This window comes from Fusarium poae, chromosome 3 (assembly GCF_019609905.1).
Source record: "Fusarium poae strain DAOMC 252244 chromosome 3, whole genome shotgun sequence".
Classification (NCBI taxonomy): domain Eukaryota; kingdom Fungi; phylum Ascomycota; class Sordariomycetes; order Hypocreales; family Nectriaceae; genus Fusarium; species Fusarium poae.
The window spans coordinates 2,121,809-2,139,187 of NC_058401.1; the positions used below are offsets into that span (position 1 = coordinate 2,121,809).

The 17,379-nt window shown below is 46.6% G+C and overlaps 4 protein-coding genes across 4 annotated transcripts; 1 reads left to right on the forward strand and 3 right to left on the reverse strand.

Moving 5' to 3' along the window:
- Positions 1 to 51: 51 nt before the first annotated feature.
- On the reverse strand, positions 52 to 1,140 carry FPOAC1_008118 (uncharacterized protein; the record flags this gene model as incomplete). The annotated part of the gene is made up of 3 exons (XM_044852563.1): positions 52 to 417; positions 949 to 970; positions 1,037 to 1,140. 3 exons carry the CDS (start codon positions 1,138 to 1,140, stop codon positions 52 to 54), a joined length of 492 nt encoding a protein of 163 aa, XP_044705233.1.
- A 4,780-nt stretch (positions 1,141 to 5,920) lies between these two features.
- FPOAC1_008119 (uncharacterized protein) lies at positions 5,921 to 7,291 on the reverse strand (the record flags this gene model as incomplete). Its single annotated transcript, XM_044852564.1, has 2 exons — positions 5,921 to 6,760; positions 6,818 to 7,291. The coding sequence occupies 2 exons, from the start codon at positions 7,289 to 7,291 to the stop codon at positions 5,921 to 5,923; spliced, it is 1,314 nt and encodes a 437-aa protein (XP_044705234.1).
- A 2,660-nt stretch (positions 7,292 to 9,951) lies between these two features.
- GPI10 (glycosylphosphatidylinositol anchor biosynthesis) lies at positions 9,952 to 12,061 on the forward strand (the record flags this gene model as incomplete). Its single annotated transcript, XM_044852565.1, has 3 exons — positions 9,952 to 10,158; positions 10,371 to 10,601; positions 10,658 to 12,061. 3 exons carry the CDS (start codon positions 9,952 to 9,954, stop codon positions 12,059 to 12,061), a joined length of 1,842 nt encoding a protein of 613 aa, XP_044705235.1.
- Positions 12,062 to 12,481: 420 nt separating this feature from the next.
- Positions 12,482 to 15,655, reverse strand: FPOAC1_008121 (uncharacterized protein; the record flags this gene model as incomplete). The annotated part of the gene is made up of 3 exons (XM_044852566.1): positions 12,482 to 15,048; positions 15,104 to 15,280; positions 15,343 to 15,655. 3 exons carry the CDS (start codon positions 15,653 to 15,655, stop codon positions 12,482 to 12,484), a joined length of 3,057 nt encoding a protein of 1,018 aa, XP_044705236.1.
- Between the last annotated feature and the right edge of the window lie 1,724 nt (positions 15,656 to 17,379).

The following is a 17,379-nucleotide window of genomic DNA, read 5'->3' on the forward strand; positions in this document are numbered from 1 at the left end:
TTCCTGTTTGTTATTATCGATGACAGGAAGATAGTCGGATGTCCTGTAGCCCTAAGGCTTATGAGGTCCCAAGTCGATCGCAGAAAAAATCGGCATGTAAACGAAAGATGGGAAGCTGTCGCAAGAGCCAAAAGGCAAAGTAGAAGGGCCGGGAAGAATGTTGAAGTCGAGAGGATGCTTATCAACCAGGTCGGAAGCGATAAAGGGTAGGAGGCGAGATTCTGCGTTGGCGAGTTGTTGAACCGAGAAACGGTTGGTAGAGGTAAGGACCCTTATGGACGGCAAACAGCCGAAGACGGACGGGATGAGACGAAACGAAACAAGACAAGAAAGCTGCCTTAGCTCAGAGGCAAAGGTAGTGGTGAGGTAGTAGTAAGTATCCGAAAGGGTGCGTCTTGACCCGGGTGCGCGCCTGCACTGCAGTATCGAGACAAACGCAAGTTAGCAGCGGTTGGGTTGGGTATGTAGAACAAACAACAGGGTTCGAGGTCGAGAACTCGTATCAAACGAAGAGAAATGAAGAGAGGAGGACAAGCTTGACAAGTAAGAACAAAAAGGAAAAGGGAAAAAGGATGAACAAGAAGCTACGGTGCACCGGGGGGATGCGTGCGTGTGACAATGATGGTGACGGCACGAGCAATGGCGATCGCGGACTGGCCCAAGTCCTAGGATTGGTACCTAGTAGGTATGGCCTAGTGATGTTACTGGGCTGGACTGTATTCCCCTGTAGCAAGCGCTACAGGCAAAAGAGACACAGCGCCAGAGACAGTCCGGCAGGGGTGTCGATGCTTGTGCTTGTGTTCTGGGTATTGTACTGGTGCGACAGGACAGGATAAGGATAGGACAGGACACGATGGACGGGACAGGTACTGCACTAGTACATACAGACAGGCTGGGGGGAGGACAGCCGGACAAGGGCAGGTGACTAAGATGATATCGAGCACTCACGAGAATAACAGACCGAAGGACCCTTTGGATCCAATCTCAGGCGTATATGCAGAGTAGAGCAGTGTCTGTTGGCATGAACCGTTCGTACTGTGAGCGTGATCGGAGCCTTTGTTCCAAGTGACCGAAGACGCGGAAAGGGCGGTTAGGGAGGAAGTAGACGATAGCGGTGACTAGAAGGGTTGATGTTATCATCCAGCAGTCTATCGTATGGGATTATGCAGGTCGATTATTCGTACGTGTTGCTGAAAAGGGCGTAGCGTTGATACAAGTACATATAGACGGGAATAGAAAGCGTGCAGAGACAGACCCTACTCGACTCAGAGGTAGATAGGCCAGGCTGTGAAGGTTGCGTCACACAACTTAAGGCAGCTCATACAGCTTATAAAAGAGAGGCAATATGACTTGCGATGGATTTGTCAGGGTATAGATGCAAGAGCAGTAGTATGGATTGATGTGGCAATGATTTAAAATAGAGGAAAAGATGAAGATAAGCAAGCTAAAACAGACTGACAGAGCAGAATAGAGTGTAGATTCTGAATGATAAAGTGGATGAAGAGGCTGTGAAAAGACGAATGACTCCACGAATTAAGCCTTACCGAACTTAGTAAAGTCGGGCTGGTTTCTAGAAAGGGAAAATGGGGATTCATGTATGGCTAGGTGGCTGCGTGCAGTGGAAAGGTGCCTACAAAGTAGCCGTCGAGTACCTAGAGTACCTTGGTCTTTTAGCGTGTGAACTGCCGCAGTCCAGAGAGTCCTGAGTACCTAGGTACCTACCTATAGGTCCTGGACCCCCGCCCGACAGGGATCAATGAAAGGTTGTTAGGGGGTACATGGGATCTGTGCGAGAGTCAGCCTCAAGACACAAGTATCCCCTCCTTGAATGACAGCCTCAGATATGGGTGTGAAGGACTGAGACATACGCAGGGGATCGTGAATTGGATGACTCTGAGTCTGCTCCCGAAAGATAGATAATGCGCCTCTTGAAAAAGAAATAAAGAGAGAGACAATGATCCAAAAAGGATGTTTCTGCGGGGGCGCGACCAACCTGATGGCTAATTGATGTCTCTTGGTTGACCCCGTGATACACCCCAAGACCAGGTGGCCGGGGTTAAAGAGAGAAGAGAGATTGAAACCTGGAAGAGCCAACGAGTGACGAACACACGATACGATGCGACGAACGGGTGAGTCAGTCACTCGTACTGTATATTCTGGGTTCTGACTTAAGTTGGTACAGTAGGCAGTCAGAAGGGGGGAAAAGAACCGACAAATACAGCCTCTTGGTTTTTCTACCAGTGACAGTTCATATTCAACTTTAAAATATTGTACAAGCAGTTAAACCCAAAATTCCTGTCCAATAACTGCAAAGCGTAACTCCCTCTAGACAGTTTCAACAGCCTAACTTGAAGATTCATTTTCTTGTCTGCCTCGTGAGGAGGTGTTGTTGCCTGAGCCTAGTGGTGTGATGTGATATGACGGGATCCAGTGGAATTCACTGACATGTTGAACTAACCAGGTCGGTAGTCGTCGTTGTATTCTCAAACTCAATTTACTGCCTAGTCCTAGACCTGTTTGTTGACTCAAGAAACAGACAGATACAACAGATACAGATCAGATCCCAGTTACACTCTGGAGGTAGCAAGTATACATCCATGGTAGTATCCAATGCTTGCCGAGGTCATCCGGCCCCACATCTTCCATGCCTCGCCCACTTTCTCCGGGGCAGGGCAGGGGAGCTTAAGCAAGGTACACGCAGTACCTACAGTATAAACAGCACTGATTTGAAGCTTGATGGACATGAAACAAACCAAGTTGTCAACCGAGAGATCCATGATCTTGTTTATGCCAGGTTTGTATGAGGATATATGTACATACTATGCAGGTACTCACTAAATCTTGGAAAGAAGGTGAACCATGTAGCCCTCTGACTGGTCATGTTTCTCCTCTTACGCCATAACCTGATGAAGCGTCCCCTTGCCACGAGGTGCAACAAGGCCTATAAAAAAACAAAGACAGAAACAGGAACATTGAATGATGGCAACAAAAGAGTGCTTTAACGAATTGATAGGGAAAGCTCCGGATCGGCGAGAGCACATGTTATGCCGAAGGGATTCCACCTCTGTCTGTCTGTGTAAGCTCGTGCCAAGTATCTAATGCATGTCTGAGCTCAATGGCGAAATATCTCTTGTTGATATTGTAATTGTCCGGGCACAGTGCTGTATAATGTATCCATCGAGCAAACTGCATGGCGTCAATTACCCTCGCTCATTCGTTCCCTCGTTCGCAATTCGGGAGGCGTTTTTCACCACCGTTCCATTGCAGTTGGTTGATACAGATGCCAGGACTGCGACATACGCCCGGTCAAGCAAGAAGTGCTTCTGCCTCCAGTTTTTGACTTATCATGCCCCAGACAGACCAGACGGGGGCACTGACTGGGATTGTCCGTGCATAAAAGGTACCCTGCAAGCTTCTTTTTCCCCCTTTAGGAAACTAGACAGACGAGAGAGATCCCTTTCCCCCGACTTTTTGGTCGCCTTAGATACATACATGCTAGGAAGAGAAAAGAAAGGGGCCGGCATGGGTTAGTAGTCTTTCTGTTTGTTTGTGAGGTGCCAATTGGCCGACTGTGAATACGATATTTCCTGATATTCAATACAATAACATTGAAAAGTGAAATGGAAGAAGCAGAGGTGCCTACTCGTAATTAGGAACCTGAGCGAGCATGTAGTCAAGTCACAATGTCACCAAAATAAAAGAAGAAAAGAAAGACTCGAATGAAATGTCGTGACTGTTCATCAAATCCCGTCATCATTCACACTCAGACCGTCATCTAGGTAGTCTACGTACTACAGTCCTAGATCGGCGACCAACAGCCCTCGAAGGCCGCTAGAATAGGAGAGCATGTTGCCCCGTTAACTTTAAAACGATACCTATCTAGAGACGTAGACAAGAGAGATTAATTATACAATTACCTATTAAAAGAAATAGTGATGCCGACATAGAACTTCAAGGCAAGTCTAACCGTAACTACCTAATTCAATTCCCTTTTTGCTGGCTGGGTTGGCGAGTCGAGTTTTGATACACGTCGATTACCTATCTCTTGGCATTCTCGATGCAGCTCAATTGAGTTAGTGAAAACCTGGAGAAAGTTGATAGTACAGGCTCTTATCTCTTACAACGTCCGGGGGTTTCTTATCATTGAGAAAGACTGTCTTGATGAACATGTGCCTTCTCTCTTTGGTATGCCGAGAAACCCACTCCACAAAGTTCCTAATGCACTATCATGAATCGGTGCCAAACAAACAGACACAGACAGGACTGTTCAACCCCCCACGATTTCTGTTCACTTGGGACCCTGTGCCAGTATCCGAGTGCCTGGTGTAAGTATGTAGTATACTAGTCAACTAAAGACCAGCCAGCCAACCACAGTCTAAACACGTGGATCTACTCAGCGGTATCTCTTTGCATCCTCCCAAACGTCAGAGCAGCCACTCACGACTTTGCATATGAGCCTGTGCCTCTCTTGCGCCTTTTGTGGTATTTGATGCAGTTTGCTCAATCTGTAACTTTCCAGATGCTATGTTTCACGCGCCTTTCTTATCCGTCCCGATTTGTTCTCTATAGCCAACCACCAACACACCGATTCTCTGATAGTGCCAAAGGCCATACTCCTACTCTCTCTTACACGGATGGCCTCATTACCCACCGCGCTTTCTCCCTACCTTCGCATCGTATCGTATCTCAGGTGACACGACAAGATGTTAATAATGTCCCTCATTTGATCACAGCAACTCTTCCTGATCCCCACATCCAATACGCATGCCACGCGTTCAACAAATACAGTGCATAATCCCCAAAGTCAAAGCCCCCCCATACAAAGGCATGTAGTTTGGTTACACTATCCAGGTGCCGTCCACCAAAACACAATCTGATCCGTCGAATCGGCGGCTCTCTTCCGGCCCTTTTGCCGTGAATCGGGCACCCGTGGCGCCGTGTTTCAGGGTCCACCGTACGGCAAATACGGCTCCGATGAATACGGGGTTGTTTTGGATGTGTGTACTTGCAATTGGACTTGTTTCTTTTTACATGAAAGTTAACAATAAAACTTGCTCATAATTCTAAACAGTGCGAGTCATGGAACAACCCTTAACTCGTATGCGCAAAGACGTAATTAATATGTTTCATGGTGAAATACCTTGCAACGAGTCAGGAAATGCGGTGTGTCTTAACACCAAGAACAGCACATCATAATGACAGGAAAAGACTCGGTACACTATAAGCAATAAAACAAACAACACAGTCAGCTGTTGCCCACACCATATTCAAAATGGGGAGATCCTGGACAGTTTCAATGAGTTCACACTGGTAAGATTCTGTCTGTGTGATGTCACATTTAGTGATCATTTATCTACCTGCATGCGACCTGTCTCATGATGGGATGGCGATCTCATGGTTGGTCCATTTGCCTGCCGTGAGTTACAGCACTTTATCATTTTCGGGTATAAGTTTTTGTGCAAATATTAGACACACCATCTACTTCCTAGCAACTTTCATATTCACTTACTATCTGCGCCATCGAATATGCCATAATTGTTCATGGTGACTGAGGAAGTTCCATCATGTCATGATGGGAGGATAGCGACAGCTAAATATCTCGAGGTTTTCCAGGTTATGCATGTATACATCAAGTCAGTACGAGGGAAATGCAGGAACCTTGTTTTAATAGTTTGATTTAACAATTTCAATTCATTAGGGTATTCAGCTCGTTCAAGGCTACCTAGCCGACATGGAATCCCACAAACGCCCACAAGAGTGCTGGCTTGCCCCTTGTCATGCATTTCGAACGTACAATATATCGCTATGTTTGCCGAGCATCGTACTCGGTGCTTCACCAAAATCACAAACGCCATTTTTCCAGTTTCCATCGTATCTAGAGCTTGCGCTCAGGACTCGTGATTTTTGCCCAGCATCATGATTAGTGGTGCTTGGCAGGCGCGACAGTAGGAAGCTCTTTGATAGCCTCGGCAATGATCTCGAGACCCTTTCGGAGATCCTCCTCGCTGATGACCAGGGGAGGCGCGAAGCGGATGATGTCTCCGTGAGTGGGTTTGGCCAATAGACCCTTGCTCTTGAGGAGCAAGCAAAGATCCCAGGCAGTCCGGCCATTGGCTGCGGACTCATCGATGACAACAGCGTTAAGAAGACCCTTGCCTCGGATCACCTTGAGGATAGGAGTGTTGAGGGCCTTGAGGCCATCACGGAACATGTTACCAAGCTTCTCAGCCTTGGCAGTGAGGTCCTCCTCCTCCATAATCTCAAGGGCGCGGATAGAGACAGCAGATCCCAGAGGGTTGCCTCCGTAGGTAGAGCCGTGGGTACCAGGCTCGACAACCAGCATGATCTCCTTACTGCTGAGAACGCAACTCACGGGGTACATGCCACCAGAGATGGCCTTTCCGAGAGTGACAAGGTCAGGCTTGATGTTGGCCCATTGAGAGCAGAGCATGCGTCCAGTTCGACCGATACCAGTTTGGATCTCGTCGCAGATGAACAAAACATTGTGCTTGGTGCAGAGAGCCTGGACCTTGGCGAGATAATCGTCGTCGGGAACAACAACACCAGCCTCACCCTGAATAGGTTCGCAGATGAAAGCAGCGGTCTCCTTGCCGTAAGCCTCAAGAACCTCCTCGAGGTCGGCAATGTTGTTGTATCGAATGGGCTTTCCGGTGCTGGGGTTGAAAGCACCAACGTTGGGGACGTAGGGACCGTAGTTCTCTCTTGACTCGGGGTCTACTGACAGGGTAATGGCGGTCATCTGGGACATGTTAGTTTGTGGGATCTTGTAATTGTTGCTGACGTCGATTGGACTTACAGTTCGGCCGTGGAAGTTCTCTGAAACACCAAAAATCCAGGCCTTCTCCTGAGGAACACCCTTGACCTTGTACGCCCACTTGCGAGCGATCTTGATGGCAGTCTCGACAGCCTCGGCACCAGTACACATGGGCAGGGCCATGTCATAACCAAAGACGCTTCGGACCTTTTCAGCCCACTTGGGGAAGACATCGTTGTAGAAAGCTCGAGAGCTGAGGGTCAATCGACCGGCCTGCTCAGTGAGGGTCTTGATGAGCTCGGGGTGGCAGTGACCTTGGTTGACAGCGCTGTAGGCGGAGAGGAAGTCGTAGTAGTGGTTGCCCTCAGGGTCCCAGACATTGACACCTTCGGCGCGGGCAAAGACTACGGGGAGAGGGTGGTAGTTGTGAGCAGCGTACTCCTCCTCAATGGCGATGGCCTTGTCGGTAGAGGTGGCATGGAACCGAGAGACGGACTTCTCGGCGTGAGGAGACATGATGTGACGTCAGGGGGAAGTTGTTGTTATGATTTGAGCAATTGTTCAAGTAAAGTGAGGGTGTTTGTAGTTTATCGGATTACTTGATCTTTGTCTTGGTAAAGAGATGAACAGAGAGAATAAAGAAGGAACAGCTGGACACTGGAGGAGGACATGACTGCTCTTTAAGTTCCGGAGGCGGCAAGACAGTGGTCGGCAAACGGAGGCTTGGAGCGGGTAGAGGAAGACGATAGAATTGGATTTTAGGTAATTATTACAGTACTCTGAGTGTTGGTTTCTGGTTGTTTGTTCGACACTATACCCCTAAGTGCAAGTGTGAGCGACAAAGCGTGGGAGTGTGCGGGCGTGAGGTTGCGAAGTTGAACATGTCAGGACTCTGATTGGGCGACAAGCTCGGCGGAACTAGGCGGGTGACTTACCGCCATCGGCCGAATTGACCGTCTACAGTTGATAACTAACTGTCTTGTATTTTCTTGTCATGACATGATAAGTAAGAGAGGGGTTCGCTTACAGCCAAGGACAGACGTGGAGGTGAAATCCCAGACATCTGCGGTGTACATACGAGAACAAGTACGTATTCTTTCCGTTTTCATACCAGAGACTCACTTTTATTCGCAGTCCCAAAGGTCTACGCCGTAACTTAAATTTCCGACAATGCATCCATCATGAGGAGAGGGGGATCTTCTTTTTCTTTTTCTATACAGACAAGAGATAAGAGGCTCCAGCTTGCCAACTAGCAAGTCTTGACTAACTTGTTCCAGTGACGGCATAATCTGGGGTGAGGGGAACAGGGGGACCACCTGACAAGGGTTCAATGCAGGCTTGGCTTATAGACGAGTTTATTGTAGATTGGAAGAGCCAATAGACATTTCCTTGTTACTACAATTGATGAATCTCATAAAAGTACAACACAATCATTGCAAACAGGCGCACCAATTTCACTGTGTAACTCTGAAAACAGAAGCTGTCTCAGTTGTTACTGTCTACAGCTGCAAAACTTCCACAACCATCTCTCGGTGTTACTTACTTGTTATTAAGTAACAGGCTACTGGTTCTCATGTGACCCCCAACCTGTCAATTAATATATGGATCAATCAGATAAAGAATTAGTTGATGTTATCCCCCAAAATGGAAGTGTCTAAGCGATTGTACTTCCTTAGCCTCTTACCGCCAGATGCCGCCAGTTCCGCCATAGCACATATATGTCAGCAGAAGTGGCCTTAACTCCGCCTCCGCCGCCTGAATTCGAGTTTGTAAGATATCTCGCTTCATGATCTATGAATTCTCAGGACAGTAGAAAATATATTTCAAGTACAATGGAAACGGACTGCTTTTCTTTTTTCAGTGTGTATTATACCATAGTTAATTACTCTGACAGCATTAACATGTAAGTTATAATATCTCAATACACAGTAACCGGGCTCCCAGTTTATAACAGAGAATATTATATATAACTGAGATTTTAATTATTTTATAAAGAAATAAGATACTTAAGAATAGTAAACTTTAGTAATAAAATAATATTATAAGGCTATAAGGCTATACTTTTTAATAAAGTTTAATAAAATTAACTCTATATTAAAGAATAAAAGCTTTATTAAAATTATAATAATATTATATACTTTCTTTTTCTTTACTTAATAAGATTATTAAAAAAAAAAATATAAATTATTTTACTTTAATATATAATATATTAAATTAACCTAGATTATAATTATAATATTAATTATATATTATTTTATAATTTAATTAAAAGATAATAATTTAATAATTAAATAATATATATAGTATTTTTAATATACTTATAGTTAAATTATTAAAGCCTTATATATAACTTTAATTTAATTTTAAAGTTTATATACTTTTATAATAAAGAGGTTAAAATATATTTCTATAGAATAATTATTATTAATTAAAAATAATATAATATTAATTATATTTAATTATAAAATTTTATAATTTTTTAGCTTTTTTATCCCTTAAAAGGATTTATAATAAATTTAATAGAAAATATAATAATTTAATATAATATATTATTATATTAAAAATAAAATTAACTTTATAAAAAAATAAATTACTTTTTAAAATATAATAAATTAATATATATTATAGTTTATAGAATTAAAGATTTTTATTTAAATTATTAAAAATAAATATAAGTATTTTAAGTAATAAGAAACTTTATTTAAATTAGAGTTAAATAAAGAAATTTATATATATAATTAAGAGTTTAATATAAAGTTAAAAAGCTAAAATAAAAGTTAATTTTATTAATATTATAAATAATTAAACTTAATTATATGCTTAACCTCTTACTATATTATATAATCGCTATAATCTCTTGTGATTATAAGTATTAGTAGTTTTAATAAAGATAATAGAGAATATATACTAGCAATAAATGAAACTCACTAGATAGCCCGATTGAAAATGAGCACCGCTGTTTACTTCTCGCTTGTCTTTTGTGTTTTTGTGAAACTTTTGTTAGACTGCGTTTTAATGTCAAAGACTGGCGTCTCAATTAAAATTGTGGCGGTGGGTGTGGCTTCCCTCCAGGCCTACGCCACACTTTTTCAACAACAAGCTGTCTCGATACTCCCCTATCGTTGATGTATGTACTCTTCTATGTCGAGGGCCTATATCAACTAATCACTCTCGACATGTCGTCTACAACAGTTTCGAGAAAGGTTCTCGATGAAGATCGGAACCAGAGAAACCGATCGGTTGTCCTGCGCGACATTATCGTCATTCGTCTCATCAATGCTTGGTGGATAGCCACCTTTTTCCAACCAGATGAGTTCTTCCAGTCCCTTGAGCCAGCTTGGAATCTGGCTTTTGGATCCCAGAGTGGTGCTTGGTTAACATGGGTATGTTATTTCCTTTGCCTTTATTGAACCATCTCTAGTTAATAGAGCCATTGTATTGCTTCATTTTTATGAAATATTATCTCGTTATTATCGACAAGTGTCAACACCACTTACACCGTTGACCAAGCCAATTCATGAATAAGCAACTCACTTGCCTTTTTCGTCTCTATTTCACTAAACCCTCAGTATCACATCTGACTTTCTCAAATCAGGAATGGCAACATCAACTTCGCACCTCTCTTCATCCAGCTCTCTTCGCAGGCGCTTATCTCGTCGCCGATTTCATCTCCAGCCATATCCTCCCCATAGGAATTCTTCGCGCTTCCATCCTCGTCGCTGCTCCCCAAGCTTTGCAAGCTGTAATTGCCGGCCTCGGTGACTGGTACACCTGGCAGCTGGCTGTGTCCATTTACGGCGCCAACAGCAATGTCTCCTTCTTTGCTGTAAGTTTCTACCTCTTGAGATCTCAGAACTATCAGTTAACATAGCTGGGATACAGCTCTTTCTTCAACTTTTCAACCCTTGGCAATGGTACTGCTCTACAAGAACATTTTCAAATTCTCTAGAGATGACTCTCACTGTCATGGCCATGTACTACTGGCCCTGGGAGCTTCTCGGTGTGGCGCAGACGACCAAGGAGAACCCCAAATCTACCCCTATTCTCAAGAGTCTCTGGTCACTTCGGGCCTCTCTTTGTCTTGCAGCTTTGGCTGTGGTTCTCCGACCCACCAACGCCTTGATCTGGGCGACCATTGTCCTATTCACTATTACCCGAATCTCATTTCAAGGACCTTCACCTCTTAGCCTTTCAACAGCTCTCACATTGATCCGTGAGGCCATCTTGTGCGGTTCTCTGATCCTAGCCATATCCGTTGCCTCGGACCGTCAGTATTTTGGCTTCTGGACGTTTCCTGCTTACAACTTTCTTCACTTTAACCTATCAAAGGCCCTCGCCGTCTTCTATGGCCGTAGCCCCTGGCACTATTATTTCCTCCAAGGACTTCCCCTGATTTGCACTACAAGTCTTCCTTTTGCTGTTGCTGCTCTTTACAGGCCAACTGCACATGCCACGTCGGCACAGCAGTCTAATGTGCTCAAAACGTTGGCCTATACTGTTTTCACAACCATTGGTGCCTTGTCGCTCATCACTCACAAAGAAGTTCGCTTCATCTATCCTCTCCTCCCAGCACTCAGTATCCTCGCTGCTCCTTACGCTGCCTCATTCTTCACGTCCCAGCCAAGTCCCACCACCAACAATCCTCGTCCACGACCTCAGATCCGCAATAAGCGCTACCTTTTCGTTGCCCTCGGAGTCAATGTTTTTCTCGCAGGCTACCTATCTTTCTTCCACCAGCCAGCTCCTCTCAATGTCCTCACTTACCTCCGTCATGAATACGAGCGCATCCATCCGGACTCTGTTGAACTAGCCCAAACCTCTCACTTCTCTGCTGCGCCCGGGAAGGAGGATGAACTCTTTGCTCTATTCCTGATGCCTTGCCATTCTACTCCGTGGCGTTCACATCTGGTCTATCCTGGTTTACGAGCCCATGCCCTCACCTGCGAGCCCCCTCTTCACACTGAGCCAAATACTCCCGAGAGAGAAAACTATCGCGACGAGGCAGATCGATTTTATGATGACCCTATCCCATTCCTCACCTCTGAGCTATTCAATCCGGCCAAAGCACTTGCCGTTCCTCGCTACATCATTGGCTTTGAAGGAATCGAGCCATGGCTACAGGAATTCGTCCAAACCCCCGAGGCGCAATCTCTTGGAATGACCAGAGTGCGGCCTGTTTGGAAGGGTTTCAATGGTCTTTTTAATGAAGATTGGCGACGGTCAGGAAAAATGATTGTTTGGGACACTGGCATATATGACAAGGCACCCCCTACAAAGGAACTGTGAGAGGTCATCTTTCATATTTTAAAATAGAATAGTGTACACTTCTTTCCAATGTACTATAAGAAAGGCGGTTGTAGTTTTTTAAATAGAACTCCTACTAATCGAACATATCGATTGCCCTGACCACATGTTTGGGCTCCATATCATTTTGATAGTGACCTGTACTCCATGACTAACTCCTCCACCCGCTTAAACGAAATAAAGCTCCCTGGCACACTTTGTTACATTACATGTATGTAATCGACTTGTAAGGGTGGTTGAGGGGTCAGAAGGGTCTCGTCGATAAGCCCATCTTCCACTATCCATGATGCTTTCCATCTCAATCTCCCAGCAAAATAAACTAAAGAAAAGACCAGCACATTGGTATCACCTTTGCAATCACTCCTAATTTTCCTCCTGCCAAAACTGAAACGACTTCTTTTGCTATTGCTCCTGTTTCGGTGCTTCTGCCCCTGCCTCTGGTTTTGGCTGCTGCTCAGTATGAGGGTGCTCAAGCTGCACTGGCGATGTCACAACTGTTTGTTTGATAGCCTCAGCGGGCTTCTCATGCTGTTTCGACTCTGCTGACAACTCAGGCTCTTGCTGTCCCTGTATTTGCGTAGCCGTAAATGCAGGAGCTGAAGGTGAAGTTGGAGACTGTAATGGTGACGAAACTGGGGGTGTGTCCACATCAAGCATGGACCTGATCTTCTGAGCATGGGGCTTTGGTGATTCTATCGTAGCATGAGTGGGGGACTGGGGCTGGTCTTGGACTGGAGGCGCTTGGTCTTGTGCTTGGACTACAGGTTGGACTGCGGGCTGAGCTTGGGCTATGGGCGATGATGGAGTTTCCACCTGCTGCTGCTGGGTAGGTGACGTAGGTTCGGGTTGCACCATTGTCACCGTGGCTGTCTGGGGAGCGATAGCTCCTGTAGATAGTGGCGCCACTGTATTGGTAGTAGCAACTGTCGGGGCAGCTGCTATAGCTGCAAGTGAGGCAGGTTGCTCATCCGTCTTTGTATCCAAGTTCTTCGGCGGAGGCGAGAAGCTCGAAGCGCCTAAGCCAGGGCGATCAGCAGGAGGAGGAGACTTAGCCCTCCTTTGTTCTGCGCTCTCCTTAGCTTCACGGTACTTGTTCCTGATCCATCCTATGGGACCCTTAGAATCGCTCTCTCTGCCTTGATCAAAGCTACCTTGCCCTTCAGCAACCATATAAGGTCGATCTGAGCTCTCGCTCTTTCGGGGTCTGTGGCTGGAACTAGAAATTGATAGATTGCTGACATCGCCATTGTCGTTCTGTCCGAGGGCCAAACGGGGCGAGGTGAGACCTGCGGACGAGCCGCCGTCGGCATTCCTACTTCTTGATAACCGCCAGCGTCTCTTCTTTTCTCTCTCTGCTTGGTCGAACGTGCTGACTGACTGCTCGTCGAGAATTTGATCCAAGTCCGATCCTTCGTTAAAAGATGAATGCAAAGATGTTGGCGGTGACATTTTTGACTTCAGTGTGTTATCCGGATGCAAGCTTTGGTTTGATGACGCTTGGGATACTCGTGGAGTATGTTCCGATGACACATCGCTCTTCTGCTGCGTCAAAGGAGCAGCTACGAGTTGAGCATCGTGAGCATTTTGCGCATTTAGCCCCTCTTGAAACTGCTGCTCGTGTTGATGCTGTTCCAACGCTTCTTGATGCCTGTCTTCTAGGATGGGAGTGGGCTGCTGCTGCACGATCTGTGGTTCCGGATCGTAGTGCTGCGGATGGTCCATAGGGTTGGGAAGCTCGTGTCCCGGGGATGTTGAAGTTCCATGTTGGTATGTCAAAGAGGCAACAGAGCTCTGTGCACTTGGGTTCAAGCTGCCAGGTATTCTCTTCTTCTTCAGCTTGTTGGGTTGCCTCTTGTCTCCAGTATCGGTGTTCGGAATTGAACGAAAAATGTTTGAAAGATTCCGTTGCGTGGGTGACTCTTGCGGTACTTCAAGAAGCCGTTCGTGACTTCGTCCAGTTACTGGGGCTTTGCTTGGAGTAGTATAGCCACCATGAGCAAATTCTGACGAACGTGTTGATTGGGGAGATTCTGCCGCGCTCTCTGTGGGATTGACCTGAGTCAAAGGCTCGAGGTGAGCACCGGAACGAGGGCTTGCGCCATCGGTTCGCTGAAAGCGTCCAGCGCCAATAGCAGGTGATTTCTTGGATGGCACCGTATTGCTCCTGGCCAAACCACCTGTTGTTGGCGTTGCTGTTAAGGCTGGGCTGTTTGGTGTCGAGCTCCCGTCATTTCTGGAGTTTCGTGACGACACGGATCGGTTCCTGCGAAGCTTGCCGTCTCGTCGCACACTATTGGCACCAGCGCTCGCGTTGGATGCTGATCGGCCCAAACTTGTCTGTCTAGCGGGTTGCGGGGTGAGAGGACCGCTAGGAGTGCCGGACTCCACTTCCTTCTTGGTCTTTTCGTCAGCAGCAGTGCCTTGCATGCCAATGAGGAAATGATCTTGGTTTTCAATCAGAAAGATGATAACGCATTGGTTCAGTCGGTATTCCTCGGGAGCCATAGCGTGTGCTGGGTGAGAAAGCATGCCTGGCTGGAAAATGGCAGCCAAGTTCTGTGAGTTCATTCGGTTCTCATCTGCTTTGGCAGCAAATACTGCGAGAAGGTCGAGAATATAGAGGAGCAGCTGTCGGTTCAGAGGGGGCAGCTCAGTGATGAGCTGCTGATACTGTATGATGGCGGCTTTCTCGTTGAAGTTCTCTACGAACTGAGGACCCTCTGCGTCACCTACAGCCTGCTTAGTTGCGCCTCGGAGGGGATCGCGGAACTTCTCGTAGAGATCGAGGGGAACAACAGGTTCGGGAAGGTCGTTAAGATATCGTCGCAGAACGTTGGCAGCGTCGTGTACTGTGTATCCTTCCCAGACGAGGCCCTTTCCGTATCTATCGGGCGAGTCGAATATGGTCTTTAGCTCCTTTATCCTCTTTTCCGAGCCGCTAAGACGGAAAATTCCTTCGATATGGGTAGCTAGGACGAAACGTTAGCTTTGTCACTTTCAGTCACTCCAAGCAAATCAACCAACCTTTTTCTTTGAGGAAGACGCCGCATTTTGCGACGACGATGGGAACATAGCCGTAGATGTAGCTTTGTCCCTTTTCATCGATGAGTGAGATCGCAACATTGGCGTATGTTATACTTTGTCGTAGAGGTACACCAAAGATGCCTTGTGGTCGGGTTTCTAAAGTGTTCGGGTCAGAGACTATAGGCAAGAAGTGGGGGTTGGCCATATGCGCAGCGGTTTTTTGACCATGGGCATCGCACATGCGACAAGTGTGAGAGAAGGCAGCAATCTCCAGAAGTACTTGACTTTGGCAGTGGAGCGCATCGCGACAAAAGTGCCGGGAAGTGAAACCGGGCCATATCGTGACGATTTGGCATGAAAGGAAACCCGGCAGTCGAGCGCAGGAAGTAGTGAGAGGGGGAAAACCATACCCTGAGGTTCTTGATGCTTCGAAGGCAGCTTAAAGCCCTTCCACCATGATTTGAGATCGCGCTTGCTGGGCGGGGAGGCTGCACTGTTAATTTGAAGGGTCGGCTGGTTCGCCTGGTTAGGGTTTGAAGCGGCAGACGTCATGGCGAACGGCTGAGTATGCCAAAGGCGAAAACGACGACTTTCGAAGAGGATAGAGAGGGTGACGTGACGAAGGATGATACAGCTGGGCCGGCCCAGTTGCCAGAGTCACGATGGCTAGGCCTCAGCCTCGATCGAATTCGAGGTCGAGGTCAGGAATGCGGCGGCGAGGTGCGCTGAGCGGTGACCCGGGATCGTGTTGTGGAGGAACACCGGATTCAAAGAAACGGGAAGGAGGCCGAGAAGATCGAAAACCGATAGGCGACGGTGGGCTGAAGGGTATGATGCGAGGCTAAAGATCAGAAGCTAGAAACCAAGGCGTCGAGCTGGGGAGCTCAAACAAGCGAGCGAGGGAGTCGAGGGCAACAGTGTGCGCGCCAGTGTATGATGAGACAGATCGGTCGATGATTGGTAGCGTCAAGGGCGTCAGAGCGGTAGGGCGTCAAGGCGTTAGGCGCTGGTTCGGTTTGGTACAGTATCCAGTCCTTCCTTGACTTGAGGCACAGGCTGGCGTAAGCAAGAATGGAAAAGACAAAGGCAAAGGAGAGTGATGGTGATTGATAAAGCGGGTTGAGAGAAGAAGCGAGGCGAGGATGCTTTGAAGGGGTCGACGCCGTAGACGATTGCTCAGGTTAATGATTATCGCGTTTTCGCAGTATGGTAGGGAGCGAGCTGTAATGTAGCAATGGAAAACAGTTGGTGGCATCAACAACGAACGGGAGGGAGTAAGATTAAAGAAATCCAACCTATCCAAATCAATTGATGTCAGGCGGGGGAGGCTTTGGAGTTGGGGGGCCAAAAAGCTAGTAGGTACCTCTCTCTAGACCAGACCAGGTATTGTAGGTACCCGTAGCGTTAGTGGGCTGGTCTGTGTTATATCGTGTTGTGGATGACTTGGTCTGGGCTGGATCTGGGTCTGGGTCTTGAACTAGCAGCAAGGCAGGGAAAGGCAACCAAAGGGAAGATAGAGAAGGGTAAGGGTAAGTGAGATAGTGGAGGTTGCAAAGTAGGCCGGCCAGGGTGTAGGGGATAGAGTCAGGTACTAATAGAGAGCCCTGCCCTGTCGTTGAGCGAGAATCAACAGAACCGAGTCCGAAAAGCAAGAATTCAAGATGTTGAATTCTTAAGTAATAATTTGAGGCCGTCTTTTAATAGAACTGGCCTGCCCACCGATTAAAGACCTATGCAGGTGGTGGTAGTGGCAGTGATTGGAAAGGGTTATAAGGCAACTTCTTGTTTCGTGTAAAGTTGACGTAGGTTCTTGAATTGCAAAATAGGTACCTATTGGCAGGCAGATCTCCCTCTTAGGCGTCGGATGTTTTTAAGCGAATGGACGAGGTTTGTTGTCAGTCTCTACAGACACAGATTCTGATCACGCTCGCTGTACTTGGTTGTGTTTACACTGAAACCGAATATACACAACGATAGTGATGGAGCTTGGGGTATTAGGGCAAGCGAATTGCGTTGGGTACCTGTGATGTATTGGGATGGAAGCGAGTGACCAAACAAATGAACGAGCGTGAGAGTAAGAGTGAGAGTGAAAACGAGAGTGAAAACGAGCAGGGATGATGGTAGGAGGAAGATTGAGGTTGAAATTGAGATTGGGAGAGAGGGAGGAATACGAGAGACAGATTAACTAAGATGATGTATGCATTGCATTGCATTGGCGCGCTACTGTGCCATTCTCAGACCCAGCTCAGGTACAATACGATTCACTTGGTTGAGAG